The sequence below is a fragment of the Syngnathus acus genome, chromosome 4, assembly GCF_901709675.1.
Source record: "Syngnathus acus chromosome 4, fSynAcu1.2, whole genome shotgun sequence".
NCBI lineage: Eukaryota > Metazoa > Chordata > Actinopteri > Syngnathiformes > Syngnathidae > Syngnathus > Syngnathus acus.
Window position 1 is genome coordinate 4,073,683 of NC_051090.1, and position 15,713 is coordinate 4,089,395.

Sequence of the window (15,713 nt, forward strand, 5' to 3'; positions counted from 1 at the left end):
CATTTAAAGCAATTTTGTTACTAATTGTCTATCTTTGAATTAATTTCTGCAGATTATTGTAGTTTAGAGGCACATGTTTTCTTTTGCACAAATTAAAAACATATATGGTTGTAATTTAATGAATCAATAATATTGGATCAAATAATAGCAATAGTAATACATACAAAATAAATAAATACGTGATCCTGAGTTGTGAGACGCTGCCATGAAAGTGTGGCTGCTAAATTTAACAACGTGCATATTTAAATACAATCAAAAATATGTGACTATCAGTTCTTACTAATAAAGTAGTGAATAAAATAATCACGTTTCAAACAAAACATAAACTACAACGAAAATTAAGAATGGAAATTGGCAGTACGTAAAGTACCGATGCAAAACTTAAGGGGAGGGGCTGCTAGTTGGAGGAGAGCGATGTGATTGGCTGACACCGTGTCTACGTCAGTGCGCCCACTGGACTTTTAAAAAGGCCAAGAGATGGACGCCACAAGCATCCTCTTCACTTTTCAGGAAGCAACCAAGATGTTTTCGGGATACGCACAAAGTCAAACGGGAACCATTTAAATGATATTTTTAAACAGAAACATGAAAAGATGAGGATTTTTGGAGAGACGATTTAGGAGGACAACAATCGCTAGCCGGTGGAGATATTTCATTTTAGAAGAGCACAGCGAGGAAAGAGGTAACATTGAAAAAACGATTTGTTTTAATGTTTTAAACTCCAATTTTAGTTTTGTGCTGCTTATTTTTTATTTCGGTAAGGAAAACAGCTCCCAAATTCACGTACATGTTTGGAAATTGAACGTTTAGGGGGGAAAAGATCACATAACGCTCAACTAATTCCAACTCCGCCAAGACTGAACTGTTAAAAGCACATTTATCCAGATTCTTAACAAAATAATTTGTTTCGGCTAAAAGAAATCAGTTCTGTATTTGTGTCTGTACTCTGCTCACTTATACGTGTCCTATTATTTCCTGTCAAAAATGAACGAAAGACGGTTTATACCTGTATTCTTTTCCTCAACACTTTCAATTTTTACAATTTTTTTTATAAAAGATTGCGTGCACGTGTTTTTTTTTAATGTTTATTTCTCGCGGGTTAATTCCCTCCAATATAAATGTGTGTTTTTTTTGTCCCCACAATGTTTTCAATACAACTTCCACGCCTCAAGCTAAATGCTGTGTAACTCATAAATCCACGGCAATTAGCATAATGAGGGTTAAATCACAGCCCGGAGCCTCTCTCTTGAAAGACGACAATGTTGATTTTTTTTTTTAAGTCTTCTCTATTGCATTTTACAAGGCTACAGATTACAGGAATACTGCCTCGGGTTGATGGAGGCAAAAGAAGGGGAAATTATGTTATTTTATAAGGAGATTTGATTTTACAGACACGTACAGACGAGCGCGCGCGCACGCTCTCACGCACGCGCATGGTCGACCTTTCATGTGTCAGCCAGATGATAAATTAATAGCCCGGTACAGTTCAAACCTATTTGCACCCACATTAGACAGGGGTCCACGGGGACCCCACGCAAATGTGTCAGTCAGCCTGCAGGCGTTTGGACTATAACACGAAGGACCCGAGAATTAAATAAATAGAAAGGGGAAAAAAAACGGGTTATACTGTCACACAGCAAAAAAACAAAAACAAAGCAATGTCAGCTTTAGAAATAAATATTGACATTGTCAATGGTAGAATTGGAAGTCATAAAAAACAAAAGTTGTCACTGTCCGAATGGATTTTTTAAATGCCTAGAAAAATATTAAGAAACTACAAAAACATCACTGTTGCCGTTGGGTGACAATTGAATCCTGCAAAATTACTAAAACGAAGTTATACTGCATAAAAAATTGCCGATGGCAAAGACGCATCATCATCATCATCATTCATATAAAACATTTAATTGCAAAATTTTCTCTGAACACATTGCATGAGGCTGAAATTGTAATAAGATATTTTATGTGAAGTATAATGACAATACAAATATTATCTATAAATGCATCCTGATTTATAAGATTTCCATTGTAGACCTGCCTATAATTCTTTGTATTTACATTGTGACCAATTTATTCATTAAACTCACTGGAAATATATACTAGCTAGCTGGAAATATATTACTAAACTTCATCATATTGTAAAAACTTTTTTTTGTTGTATACGGTGGTCTAAACTATATTGTAGCAGTAGTAATGAGTATAAATTATGATTATTTGATTTATTTGTCCACAGCATCACAAGCACACTTTCTGAAACCATAATAACGAAATTTAGTGAGAAATTTTGCTTTAAATCTAACCATACTGTTCTGGAGAATTTACAATTTACAATCCATTGATGTCAATTGTAAACCACAACACACACACACAACAAACTCCACGATAAAAATACATACAAGATTTTTTGTGGCACACCACGTAGAGAACATCTACTAAAAAAGACTATTTATAAATATCTGCAGTATCTATGCCAGTGACGTATAGTGACAGGCAAATGCTCTTCCACTGGATGGCAGACAGTTCAGAAGTAAAAGTCGTTTGGACATATGCCATAATTGTTTTCAATGTATATGCACTTTGGCTCAATAAAGGTTGCCAGCATTAATTAGTGGCTTTCTCCAGGTCATGCAGCACTACGGGGTCAACGGCTACTCCCTGCACGCCATGAACTCCCTCAGCGCCATGTATAACCTCCACCAGCAGGCGGCGCAACAGGCCCAGCACGCCCCCGATTACCGGCCCTCGGTGCACGCCCTCACTTTGGCCGAAAGACTGGCTGGTAAGCATCAGCCGCGGGTCACGGGGCGTCGCCGTCGATGCCCACCGTGACGGAGACGCCTCAGACAAACGTGCCCGTATGGCTTATTTTTTCCTTCTCAACGGCTGCACATTTCAAGACATCATCCTGGAGGCCCGCTACGGCTCGCAGCACCGAAAGCAGCGGCGCAGCAGGACGGCCTTTACCGCCCAGCAGCTGGAAGCTCTGGAGAAGACCTTCCAGAAGACGCACTACCCAGACGTAGTCATGCGGGAGCGTCTGGCCATGTGTACCAACCTCCCCGAGGCCCGAGTGCAGGTAAAACGCTGACAAAATACCAGCTGTCTGTTTTAAATTGTGACAAGAAATGCATATCTCACCTTCAGGTGTGGTTCAAGAACCGGCGGGCCAAGTTTCGCAAGAAGCAGCGCAGCCTGCAGAAGGAGCAGCTCCAGAAGCAGAAAGAGGCGTCAGGAACCGCCGAGGCCTCCGCCGAGGACACCAAGGCCGAGGTTACGCCTCCCGTGGACTCCCAGGCTACCCCGCCTCCTCCCTCCTCCGCCTCATCCTGCCACTCCGAGTCGGACAGGCTGGCGGGGGCGGCGGCGGCGAGTTCTCACGAGCCCGGCGAGACGAGCGTGGAGGTGAATGTCACCTCCCCCGAGCCATCCGATGGCGAGTCAGCGGCGGAGGACAATTCGTACGCAGAGGAGGACAGAGTGAGGGGGGAGGCGAGGGGTAGGAATAGGGAGGAGGCGCAAGGGCATGGGGAGATGCAGCCAGGTGGCAGCTCGCCGTCCTACAAGCAACTCAGCCCGACATCAGGTAGGAATACTGTCTTCGTGACAATACTGTATTTTGGGAATGTCAAGAAGATAAGCATGACACTCTGCTATCCAAAATCTTCTCCCAGACTCCGCCCTGAGCCCGCCCGCCCTGCCGTCCTCCAGCAGCATGCCGAGCGGCCCGGCCCAAAGCAACTCGTACGCATCGTCGCCACTCAGCCTCTTCCGGCTGCAGGAGCAGTTCCGCCAGCACATGGCGGCCACCAACAACATGGTGCACTACCCGTCCTTCGACATGAGCGCGCCATCCTCGCTGCCCTACTTGGGCATGAATGTCAACATGCCGGCCCCGCTGGGCTCGCTGCCCTGCCAGTCTTACTACCAGACGCTGTCTCAAGCCCAGCAGGTGTGGAACACCCCCCTGCTGCCGGGGGCCTCGGGCGGCCTTCCGGGAAGCCTCAATAGCAAGACCACCAGTATCGAAAACCTGCGGCTGAGAGCCAAGCAGCATGCGGCCTCACTGGGATTGGACACGCTCCCCAACTGAAGGCGCTGCCATGCCAAGCGCTTTCGCCCTTCGATCCGGGCTCGGGGACTTTGGCTCCACCTGTGTTTTCCTCATTCAACCGCAACAACTTCAGAGGCCACCTCGATTTGAACTTTCCAACTGGCCATGTTCTTTTTCAAGGCCTCTGCCAGAGGAACATAAAAAAAAGAAAATAAAGGAAAAAAAAAAAAAGATCCACTGGACTGCAGTGCACTGAATCCCCGCTATCCTGCTGCGAATAGCAAAACCCACAAAATATGTATGTAATTGCCTAAAGATGCCACAAGAGGGTGGCAAAGCCAATGAAACTCAACTCACTTCAGTATACTGTACTAAGTTTCTTAGCACCAAGATGATTGGGAATAGGCGAGTATTTCCTGGAAAAAAAAAAACAGAGCATAGTATCGTAAAAAGACGAAGAAAAAAAAATCGCCAAATCGGCAAAGTCAAAAAAGCCGAACGGCAAATAAGCTGTACTCTATGCTTTCCCATTCCACTTTTGCTGCTGTACACACAGAATGAATTACACTCTTATTAGCCAGAAGAACGCATGCAAACATTGCATTAAAGTTGACAGGTGGACCGTTGCCGTTGATTTAGCCGTCAACAAAAAAAAAAACATTTGCAAAATTCTAATCGGTCACTAAAAGCCATGTACATGCAACAAAGACTCTACGTAACAACCCAGGCTAAATTTAGCCCTGTGGCTTACAAAGGTTGTCTCTCAGTCAAGGTGTACTACAAACTCTACTATTTTCTTATTTAGACAAGGCTTTGGTACAGTCTTGTGGCTCACAAAAAAAACACAAATAGGTGAGTTTTCGGTGAATAACAGGACAGGAAAAAAAATGCTAAAAAAGTGAAGCAATGAATGTATGCGCTAAAAGCTAAAAATTCATTTGTGTTATATTCCTAAATCTGGTAATATGCATTGTCTGATCATTTTGAGCTAACCGCAAATAGAAAAGTAAGAAAGTCCACCAGAATTATACAGCGCAACAACGACAGAAGAGCAGTTAAAATTCAACAAGTTATCGTTTTAAAAACAAACTATAGCGGGATTAAATTAGAGCGGTCCAAGTGTAAATGACCTCTGTACATTTAAGATGTGTATCTTTCAATTGTTTAAAAAATAATAATTTATCTGTGAAATGTGAAGAAATAAATCAAGCCTGAGAGATGAAAATGTGTTTGCCTATTTCACTTATAAGATAAGTTGTTTTTGACAACAAAGTTTTTTTTAAATAGTATTTCAGAAGAATTTAAATCGACAAAAAAAGTATTTGTATAACAATTTGAGCAGTTTTGGCAGTGAAATCCCCTCATAAATTTCACGCACTTGAATATTTACTTCACGACCTTTGACCTCTTCTACGACACACACACACGGCCCGTAAATAATTCCGCCACACGGCCGTCCCTCGCATCCTCAACACTGAGGTTCCCAACGTGGCGCGCGGGGGAGAACCCGTCGCTTGTTCTGCCGCTGCGGGAGAGCTAATCCTGAATGACGCGGGGGTGTCACACCAAGCCCCCCCCCCCCCCTACGCTGCCAGCTGAGGTTTGGCTGTGCACCGAAACCAAACGCTTTTGCCATAAGAAGATTACCTTGGGTCGGGATATCGATGGATTAAGTAAGAATAGAAGGAGATAAAATAGAAGGGAAAGAGTTCATACAGTCAGCAGAGTTCACACACCTGTTTTTTTTTTCACACACCACTATAAACCAACAAGGCCTTTTCTTTTGACCTAAATTTACAAAATATTTTGTCTTATGAAATCATATTAAATGAATGCAAAAAATTTTCCAGTACGTGTATGTTGAGATGTTTGATTTTGGGACTGCTTCTTTAATTTTGAATTCATCCTCACAGGGCTAGAGAGCTGGCCTTTGATGATGTCAGCATTTTTCTATCTTCTGATTGGTTGATTAGCAAATTATGTCTGTAGCAATCTAAAGTGATGAATATTCTCGAATAATCAGTATCTCTGGTTAGTTTTATTTATTTGACTTATTTTACATTTATATTATATTGATTGTCAGCTTCCCTAGATGAGTTTTATTTATTTAACTTGTCTTACATTTATATTATATTATATTGATTCTCAGCTTCCGTAGATGATGTAAGCAGTACAATACCGATGGTTTGTATAATTGTGATGTGACAGTGGTGGTATTAAGAGCTGGATTAAGTCTGGTAAGTCCCCACTAAAGGCCCACCACTGCTATAAACTACATTAGATCACTTTCTCAAAGTGGTTGGTGTTTTCATAATGGGACACGTTTACACAAGACGACATTCTTTTAAGCGCATGCACTTCAGATCCTTTTAAATATGAGCTCCGTTTACCATCAACACTTGAGTTTTATTTGCAGCACGGTAGGGGTGGAAGTTAATGCTAAGTGTGTGTGTGTGTGTGTGTGTGTGTGCTAAGCCGCTGAAGGTTTCCAGGAGCTCTTTGATGTGTATCTCGGCAATGCGCTATTAGAGGGATTTTCCTAGTTGACAGCTCAGAGAATGTGTGGAGGAATTGCGATGCCAGCGGGCCTAAAAGAATGCTGGAAACAGGATTAGGATCATATTCTGGCAGCGCCTGTCACTTCATCAATGGCTAAGGTTTCCTCAGTGACAGCCCTCCTTCTCTGTGAGCCTAAAACCTTTACTGGGACCATAAAGGGGGTGAGAGAGGGCGAGGGGGGGAAAAAACAACACAATGATTGAATGGTGCGCCGTGATTTTCTGGGTTGGTTTGGATGCAAGGGGCTTTGTGTTGGGAGGTCGGAGAGGGGCGGCATTGGGAGTAAAAGGAGGGGGGGGGCTTACACCCACAAACACATGGAAGTTTTTTTACATCAACTCCTTTACGTTAGGGGGGCAGAGGTTAGGTGACCCCCCCCAGGTGCATAAGGGCAGACCAGGATGCAGTCTGGAGTACTGTCAAACTGGAGCTCGTGTATTCTAAGTAGAATCATAAAAAAGTTGAAACCGAAAAATGACAGGAAGTTAGCCAATTTTTGCTTAATTCAGACATTTTAAGGTCATTTTTTCGAATTCCAGAGGTCAAATTTTCGTCTTGGGAATTTGTATGTAATTACAAAGGGTAAAACTAAATTGCAACAAACTTGCTGACTCAAGAAACTGTAGTAAATGAGGTCCATAAGGTCAGATCATGCCAAAGTGGTTCTTCTCTTAGGTGGGGGGCCCTTGAGTGTCGCCGCCGCCACCACCAAAACAAAACCCTAACTCTACACATTTTTGCTCGCCCCCGTGAAACATGACTTCCACAATGCGGCAGGAGTTTGATTGTTGGCGACAAGTTATATAATGCCAGGAATTAGAGCCTAGCATGCAAATGTGAAATCCTGCTCTGGTTCTCCTGCATGAGACGGACTCTATCTGCAGGCTTCACTCGGGCTCCCCCCGGCTTTGTGCAACAGAGGCGCTCTTCCTTTTCTCCCCACCGACTCTGGTGATAATCCTGACACGCACTGTCTGCATTTTCTTACTGTACGTCTTTAAGCGCATTTGCCGAGCATTTATCTCGCCAATGTAAACCAATTTGCCTATAAGGGCCCGGGGCCAATCAAGACGCTGGAAGGGAGGGGGGGGGGGAGAGAATGGAAAACCCAAACGTAGCAGATGTGCAGAGAGGGCTCGACGGGAGAGCTTGGCAACGATGCGGGCTTTGACGAACAAGTGAATGCGGCAAAAAAAAAAAAAAAAAAGTAGAACGGAGTGGAAGAAAGAAAGAGCGTCCCTTGTCCGAAGGGTAAGCTTTTCAAACTTGGGATAGGGGCCTTTAAAGCCGATAGTGAGTGGATCACGGAATTGTTGAGTCACAGAATTGGAGAAAATCATAGTGAGCGTGTTTGTTAATCCTGTCATGGGGGAAGGGGGGGGGGGGGGGATACTTTGGGAATCCCAGCCTCCTTCTGCTGATGTTGAGAAGCTGCTGTATTGACAAATGCTGTTGTTTAATAGAACCTGAATACCTGTATCAGCTCTCTTGTAATCTCCACCTGGCTCCTCCCATCACACACTATTGCTTCCCGTGTAACCAGGTTGGGGGTCCAAAAGACATGAAGCCCCCCTCCCACTGTGTCGCATATTGCCACGATGGCCATAATGACAATGGGTTCCTCGGTCCCTGAAATGGGACATTAAGACAGAATCATCCCAGGTTAGTTGGGGCGACAGCAAGGTGTTTTATTTGTCGGCACACAAGCACGGTAGGAGCGAGACCGGATGGCTTTTCAAGTACCCGATCGTATCGCCTAAGGTTGCTGGAAATGAGGTGTTTGGCGCTTTTATCAAGGCCGATTGCGTTCAACAGGCTGATCGCTGTTCGCCCCCATCACGGCGCAGACTTCATATTTCACGATACACTAGCTCAACACTTTGCGGGAAGGATTGGAATCGTCGCACCGCAATAAGTAAATGGAGACATCCGGAAAGTTTTCCAGCCATGATGCCAATGGGAATTGATGCCACGTGGTATCAAGCAATGAGGGGAAAAGTATAGCAATCCTTTACTTAAATAGGATGTGGACTCTTTACCCTCCATTAATTTAATGTGTTTGTTTATACAAGATGAGAGTTGCTTCATTTATTTTATTCAAGAGCATGCTCTTTTTATACCCATTGATTTTAATATAAAACTTCCAATAATAAATCAAAATAAGTTTCTAGGGTGATATTGTCTAAATCTTTTGTTTCAATATAAAAAGTAGAGCTTTTTTTCTTCTCACATATCCAGCTCGTGTGAAACCTGCTAATTCAATAATAAACAAATTAAAATCCCCCAAATATAATTACCGGATGTTTTATTTGTGTGTGTGATTGTCAGTGCCATACCTCCTCAGTTCCTGCAGGATTTATGAACAATGTCAAGTTCCCCGAGGGCCCGGCGAGTCTCTCGAGTGCCTCTTAAAGCTTAACGCTCCCTGACTGAGTGGCACAGCGAGAGCCACTCGCTCTCTCTCCACGCGCCTCCGATAAGAGCCGCGAACAACCTCTCGATTGCGGCTCGTCTCATGAGCCCGATTGTAATGGAAAACGTCGGCGCCGTACCTAATGGCTTGGCGAGAGCTGGGGGAAACATATGTAAATTTATGTAAACCTACCGCAAAACACATATTTACAATAATGTGACGACACGCTAGATGGAGGCGGCATGTGTCATTAGGCCGCTTTATCGCTTTTCTTTTTACCTGGGAGGTGCTACGATCACTCAGTGAGAAGAGAGGGAGAAAGGAAATGATGTGGAGCAGTGATGAAGAAGAGGAAGGGATACAAAGACAGAGTTGGTAGGGTGAAAAGAAGGCGCATTTATTGTATCACTCATTGACAAAAAAAAGTTTGTGAGTAGGTGCCATCAAATATCGATATAACGTGACAGGACCCCCCCATAAACTTTAGAAATTCCAATTTGGGATATTCCAGTGAGCAGCTGGTATGCAAGTTTGTCTAATGACTAATGGAAAACCACTTCAAATATGATACAAAAGTCTAATGCTCTCAAAACTTCAATGAAATGTGAAAACTTTTAAGTTTGTCAATGGATTAGCTTGAAAAACCAAACATTGGAGTGCATTTCTTTTTTAACATTATTTTTAAGTTTGTATCTTTGCAGTACTGTGTGCACATATTTAGTAAATAAGTCAAAGGTTCGGACAGTTTCTCCTTTGACTGGTCATGTACATACATTCTGATTTGAATTAAAATTTTGCGATGAAATTATCTTGAGTGCAGAAGGGCACTGGTTGTGTTTTGATAACATTATCTCAAGTGCAAAGCGGAAATGGTTGTGTTTCACGATAACGTCGCAGACCGGCTTATCTTGTGTCCAAAGGTTCACTTAACAGACTTATACCTGAGGCCTCACTTGATCCTACTCTGTTTAACAAGGTCTTCCACCTCCTTCATGAAGCGCAGACACAGCTCGTCCTGCCACGGAGGGGCCACACACTGCACGGCCATGGGCATACCTTGGCTACCTGACAATGCCTACACACAAACGCACACAGGGCACATATGAGGGCAGAGAAATTCCGAGACGCAAGACAGCAGTGAGGCCACAGTCTGCTGTCGCCACCTGTTGACTGACAGTGGAACTACATCTAATATACTACATCTACTATTTATCTGAGCAGAAACTTACCCAATTCATGAGATGGACACCGTATGTAAATTTCACACCTGTTACTGTTTTATGTAAAAGGCAAAAAATATCATCCACAGCTAAAATGGGACAAAATGTGTTCATGCTGATGATGTGATGCAACAGTGTGCATTAACATAAACGCGTCAATAAACTAATAAAGAGAAAAACTGGCCTCTGGGAGAGCATCAATCAAAAATGTAACTAACATGTAGCACAGAAATGGTGATTATTCATGAAATGTTTCCCAGTCCCGGCTCCCTTTTTGCATGTTGCATTACCTGTTTGAAAAGCTTGTCCCAGTGGTCCCGATGGAAGCCTTCATAATGGCGCAATTCCTCCTCATCCTCTGCTGTCACCGTGGAAACAGGAACGACGCCAGCAGGAAAATTGAGCAGATTGTAGAGAGCCGTGAAAGACGCATTAACTGGACAGAAAGATAAAGAAAAAATAGGTCAAAACTAGGATATGAAGAACGTGATTTTTTCTGGGCACATAATAAATTGCGATGTCCGTACGCGTAAGCCTGCCGCAGTACAAGAAGTTGTAAGCAGGTCCTAACATGGGGCAGAGCAGCACGTCGATGTTGCATCGTCTCCATTCGGCCAGGGTCTCATCTATGTAGTTCTGACGAACACACGTAAATAAAACCTTCAGTGTCTCCTTCTGCACGTGCTCAAACGTCATCTGCTCACCTGCACAGCCACATGTTGCTCCCACAGCTTCACAACAGACCTGAAACATGAGCAAAGAGAGTATTAGCGTGTGCCATCATTGACGAAGAAAGCTTGAAAGTTCTCACCCGGCTCCAGTGGAGCATTGCAGGAGGAGAGAACCGCGAGGAGACTGCGGACAGAAAAAAAAAAAAGACTCTGAGACAGAGCAGTTCTGCAGCTCAAAAAAAGACGTCTCACCAGAGGTCTGATCAGGAACGAGAGGATCTTCCTCAGCCACCGAGGAAGATAGAGAGGAAGCACTTGAAGTTTGAGACAAGGATCAAAAGGTCCCCCCTTCCTAAAAGTATGAGAGTTTGAAACCACAGTGTCAGAGTGATTTATTTAAAGTGATTTATGGTAATAGTCTCCTAAGTGACACACAAATCGATAAAACAATTAACTTAAACTGAAATGTAACATTAAACTACGATTGTAATTCACTGAGTCACTTAAAGAAACGCTTCTCGTATGCCTGTGTTATACTGCCCCCTGGTGGCCCAGACGAACATACCAGATTGTGCAAGACTTACAGTTTTTGTACCAGAGAGGCGCCTCCATCTCCAAAGATGCCATTGGATATGAGCAAAAATGCATCCTTAATCCTCAGATGATTGTATGGCACCACCTTTGTGTTCACAGAATCATATTAGAAATCTAAAAACACACTTTACTGGTGCGCTTACGGTGAGGTTTTACCGTATGGCCCGCCTGCTCCAACAAATCCCTGACTTCTCTGAGGCTTCGGGTCATGCTCGGTGTCAGTTGCGTGATGCCGTCGTTTTCCACGTAGCCGATCCTCAGAGGCTTGGCGCTCTTATACACCTGACATACATGCCACAGTTAGAATAACTTAAATAAATTTAGACAACATGCTCATTTTTTTCTGTGTACAGGATCCAGTAAACCTCAATTACTTTTAAGTTTGAAAGTGTTTAAAAAGTTTGAAAGTTTGTCTAAACTATATTAATATTTATTTACAATGACTTTGATGGGAAAGTTGCCCCAGCCAACATGGCCGCCACATTAACGCAATTTTTAGCCTGAACAGGACCAGTCTCTGCCTGTAGATGGCGCCAAATTGCAACTAATTCTGGAACAAGCGGACTCGTGACGGTTAGCAAACATTAACGCATATAAAAGTGATTTAGATGACCGCTATAAAAGATCTTGTGACAATCCGTAAATGATTCTGTGAGGACACACCTGCATATTAAAAGGCAGGGGCGGGATAGTTGGGTCCAGGTCAAACATGTGGTCGCAGAGCAGCGCCTGCATACACAGAGCCAAGCCGTCCACATCCTTTGCCATTGGCCCAGAACTTGTCAACACTAAATGCACCACAAAAATAGACATACTGTCATGAAGAGTACAATCAATACACATTAACACTTTAGAACTTAGGAAACACATTTTAACTTATTAAAACATGTTAAACAGCACAAACAGATAAGTTACTCACCTGACTTTTGTCCCGGACTGACAGTGCTAACGCCCTGTTTGCTAGGGCACAAATAGGACATTTTATTGTGAGAGTTGAATGCCAGCTCATAAAAGTGAAGACAGAAAGACGATGGATAACCTGACTCGGCCCACTGTTGGCTTGAAGCCACAGATCCCGCAGAAGGCAGCGGGGATACGAATGCTGCCGCCGATATCGTTGCCTATGCCGAGGATGGAGCCGCCGCCCCCAATGAGAGACCCCTCACCGCCGGAAGAACCGCCGCTGGTCTTGTTGAGGTTGTGGGGGTTCACAGTCTGCCCGAAGATGACGTTACTGCAGTCAAAGCTTCGGGTGACACACGAGGGAAAAAGAAGGTGAGTGTGATTGTTTTTTTTTTGTTAAACGGCACGTGGTTAACTTTACCTCAACGTGCCCTGGGGGACGTTTGTTTTCACAAAGGGAATGGCGCCTTGTCTCCTCAAGACTTCCACAATAACCGAGTCCTTCTCGGCCGGATTGTCGAGGTTAGAAACCAGACCGCAGGAGGAATCGTAGTACTGTGGGAGGGTTTTGAATGGCATGCGTGATTCGATACAGAGAGTCTGTATCAGCGATATGCACAAGACGCCATCTTGCCGTTACCTTGTAGGCAATGTTATCCTTGATGCTGACCGGAACGCCGTACAGGAGCCCTCGTTTGTTGGAGTCCAGAGTTTTTACATGGTCAAAACTTTCCAGCAGGATGGTGGTGCAACAGTTCAACCTTTTGTTTTCATTGATAGTCTGTAAAAAGAATGATGGTTAAAGTAATCAATCAGTTGATATTAGCTCCTCGACTTGATTCGAAGAATATTAAAACTGGATTTATCATACTGCACCTTTTCCATGTAGGAGTAAAACACATCTTCAGGTACCAGCTGGCCATCCTGTAGTTTTTTTGTCAGCTCAGTCAAGGACAAAGACAAAATGAGAGATGAATCCATCTTTGGATGCTGGAAGGAGAATCACACGTAAAGTTAAATAGCCTTAACTCTCATTTGAGGACCCGCACTCACAAAAAATAAATGAAAAGAAATTCAGAGTGCTTCCAATTGAATCACTATTTGAGATTTAGTGTTGTGCCATATCACTAGCAACATATTTTCTAGGTTTCATTAAAATATAAATCTGCTAGGTTAAATGCATTGGGTGATTTGTCAGTCAATGCTCAGAATGTTAAAGTGGTTTACAATAATATTAAATTGACTTTTTAGTAATAGGACCTCCATCTTGTTTGTGATGAAAATTTGGTGTACCTTAATTTTGTCGTGGTACTGTACTTGGCGAATTACTTTTTATTTTTTTAGGTTGTACTGCAAGCTACTTGGTTGAAAAAGTTTGAAAAGTATTTTTATGGTGACGTTAAGGCAGAAACACGAGCTATTTTCAACTCACCGCTTTCTTGTATAGTAACACAGCCTCTTCGGCTTTTAGCAAGCTGTCATCTCTCAGTTTCCTGGCTTTCTGGATCTTCCTCCTGGCGTCCAGGTGGCCGTCGACCGCCCGGGCAAGCGACACAAGAGCCCCCGCTAGGCCAGCAGCAGCCCCAGCTAAGAGGGCGGCTGATGACCAGGTGTCCATTTCCAGCCCCGAGAAAAACCGTTTGACATTGTCCATACTCGCTAGCTAAAACAATTGACCTTCCCTAGCCTGTAAACGGTCTGTGTCACTTTGGCTCGGCGCAAGCTCGTCTAGTATTTAAGGCTTGGAGTGTTGATGAGCAAATCATTGGCGAAAGAACACGAGACAATCAAACCTGCGCATGCGCAGTTATCCGTTTGGACTATTCAATAGCATTACCTAAAACGGCCTCCAGAGGGCGCTACTGTTGCTATTCTTTCGGTAGATTATTTTAGAGTTTTTAGACTCTAACCGTTTTCATTGTGATGTGACTGGTTTTGTGTATTTTAACAACGATCCTGGTTTTGTGATCCATTTTGCACAAAATAATTCAACCTATCTTTACATTTTTATGAATACCAGTGCGGTGAAAAGTAGGAGCCCCTTCCTGATTTTTTTTTGACCCCAAATTAAATGAAGCCATAACCTACTTAACATTAATCACAAATTCTGATGCTTTAAATGAATAGGCAAAATGTCTTGACCTATCCACTTTAATATTTGCTTCCACTTGCTCTGCAGGTTTCTAATATGATCATACAGATAAAATAACATAGTGTTTCATATACATACAGTGAATATTTTAGATCTATTTAGAACCATATTCTCCTTGTAAGCCACTGGCACAGCCAATAAGAAGAGGGGCTTCATTTAACCGAATGGAAGAGTTTGTGCGCCACCTGGAGACATAAAATGGGAATTACACACCGACATTATACTGACCTGTCCCCACTGCAATAAAATAAAGCCTCTCACTTACACAATGGTCCCGTGCATGGAGGAAGTCAAAAAGTTCCTCGGTGCAGTCCTCCGTTGTGGAGGAACGAGAGTTGACTCGGGTCTCACATTGTTCCAGACGTGCCTGTGTGTGTACGCAGTGCTCCGCCTCTGCACACTTTTCTCGCATCGTGTCCAGGGGATCCTGCAAAACAGCACCATTTGATTTCCGGGCCCGATTCCTTTCCAACGCGAATAGTGGGTTCAACGTACCACTAGGTCCTCCTCTTCTTCTTCCTCCTCTTCCTCCTGCAACCGATCAGCGTTAGTGACAGTGAATATACTCATTCATCCAGGTCATTGTAGTCTCAGTACAATGAATGACTGCAACTGGACTGTTCAGACATCCGCTGACATCAAATGCTGTCCTTCCATGCCAAGCTAGCGTTACAAAACAAGATGAGACGTTTGTTTATTCGCCTTTATAACACCTACTTACGTCGTCTGGCTCTCCGTTCGCGATCATTTTGTCTTCGAGGACCATATTTGCTGCTGTGCCGTGTCCCTTACCTGACCACAAACCGAATCAAATGTTTTGGTTTGGAGGTCACGCCAGTTGGATTCAAAGCGAACGAGTCGTTTGTTTCCGTCTTTCAAAATAAATGATCACTCCCTATCTCATGAGTCGATAGGGTCCTTATCTGGCGTTGTTATCCATACCTATTTTTCTAAAAATATATAAAGAGTAGATATTACAAACAATATGTCAACGATAGCCACTAATTCTATTGAGATAAAACAGAATGCTTTTAATTTGTTTAGTCGACAGCGGAACTATACTGCTCAATATTATGCAGCCTTTACTACCACCGTGTGGCTTAAACAGGTACTACACAAATAATCAAAAGAGTCCGGCTGGCTGGCTGTT

The 15,713-nt window shown here is 43.4% G+C and overlaps 3 protein-coding genes across 4 annotated transcripts; 1 reads left to right on the top strand and 2 right to left on the bottom strand.

The window, feature by feature from the left end:
• Window positions 1–493: 493 nt before the first annotated feature.
• LOC119121883 (diencephalon/mesencephalon homeobox protein 1-B-like) lies at window positions 494–4,894 on the top strand. The gene is made up of 5 exons (XM_037249944.1): window positions 494–682; window positions 2,623–2,779; window positions 2,898–3,076; window positions 3,145–3,583; window positions 3,672–4,894. Exons 2-5 carry the CDS (start codon window positions 2,626–2,628, stop codon window positions 4,088–4,090), a joined length of 1,191 nt encoding a protein of 396 aa, XP_037105839.1. The 5' UTR covers window positions 494–682; window positions 2,623–2,625; the 3' UTR covers window positions 4,091–4,894.
• A 4,505-nt stretch (window positions 4,895–9,399) lies between these two features.
• On the bottom strand, window positions 9,400–14,422 carry LOC119121882 (fatty-acid amide hydrolase 1). 2 transcript variants are annotated; one of them, XM_037249941.1, is made up of 15 exons: window positions 13,844–14,422; window positions 13,288–13,401; window positions 13,052–13,192; window positions 12,833–12,966; window positions 12,548–12,754; window positions 12,428–12,468; window positions 12,172–12,296; window positions 11,665–11,790; window positions 11,499–11,593; window positions 11,167–11,266; window positions 11,059–11,098; window positions 10,948–10,991; window positions 10,771–10,879; window positions 10,534–10,679; window positions 9,400–10,098 (listed from the first exon to the last, which is right to left on the bottom strand). In XM_037249941.1, the coding sequence occupies exons 1-15, from the start codon at window positions 14,063–14,065 to the stop codon at window positions 9,973–9,975; spliced, it is 1,770 nt and encodes a 589-aa protein (XP_037105836.1). In that variant the 5' UTR covers window positions 14,066–14,422; the 3' UTR covers window positions 9,400–9,972. The 2 variants fall into 2 exon arrangements, with proteins under 2 accessions (XP_037105836.1, XP_037105838.1); XM_037249943.1 differs by having other exon boundaries at window positions 10,948–10,987; window positions 11,055–11,098.
• Window positions 14,423–14,544: 122 nt separating this feature from the next.
• LOC119121884 (cytochrome b-c1 complex subunit 6, mitochondrial) lies at window positions 14,545–15,446 on the bottom strand. Its single transcript, XM_037249945.1, has 4 exons — window positions 15,285–15,446; window positions 15,059–15,094; window positions 14,829–14,990; window positions 14,545–14,748 (listed from the first exon to the last, which is right to left on the bottom strand). The coding sequence occupies exons 1-4, from the start codon at window positions 15,327–15,329 to the stop codon at window positions 14,716–14,718; spliced, it is 276 nt and encodes a 91-aa protein (XP_037105840.1). The 5' UTR covers window positions 15,330–15,446; the 3' UTR covers window positions 14,545–14,715.
• Window positions 15,447–15,713: the final 267 nt, after the last annotated feature.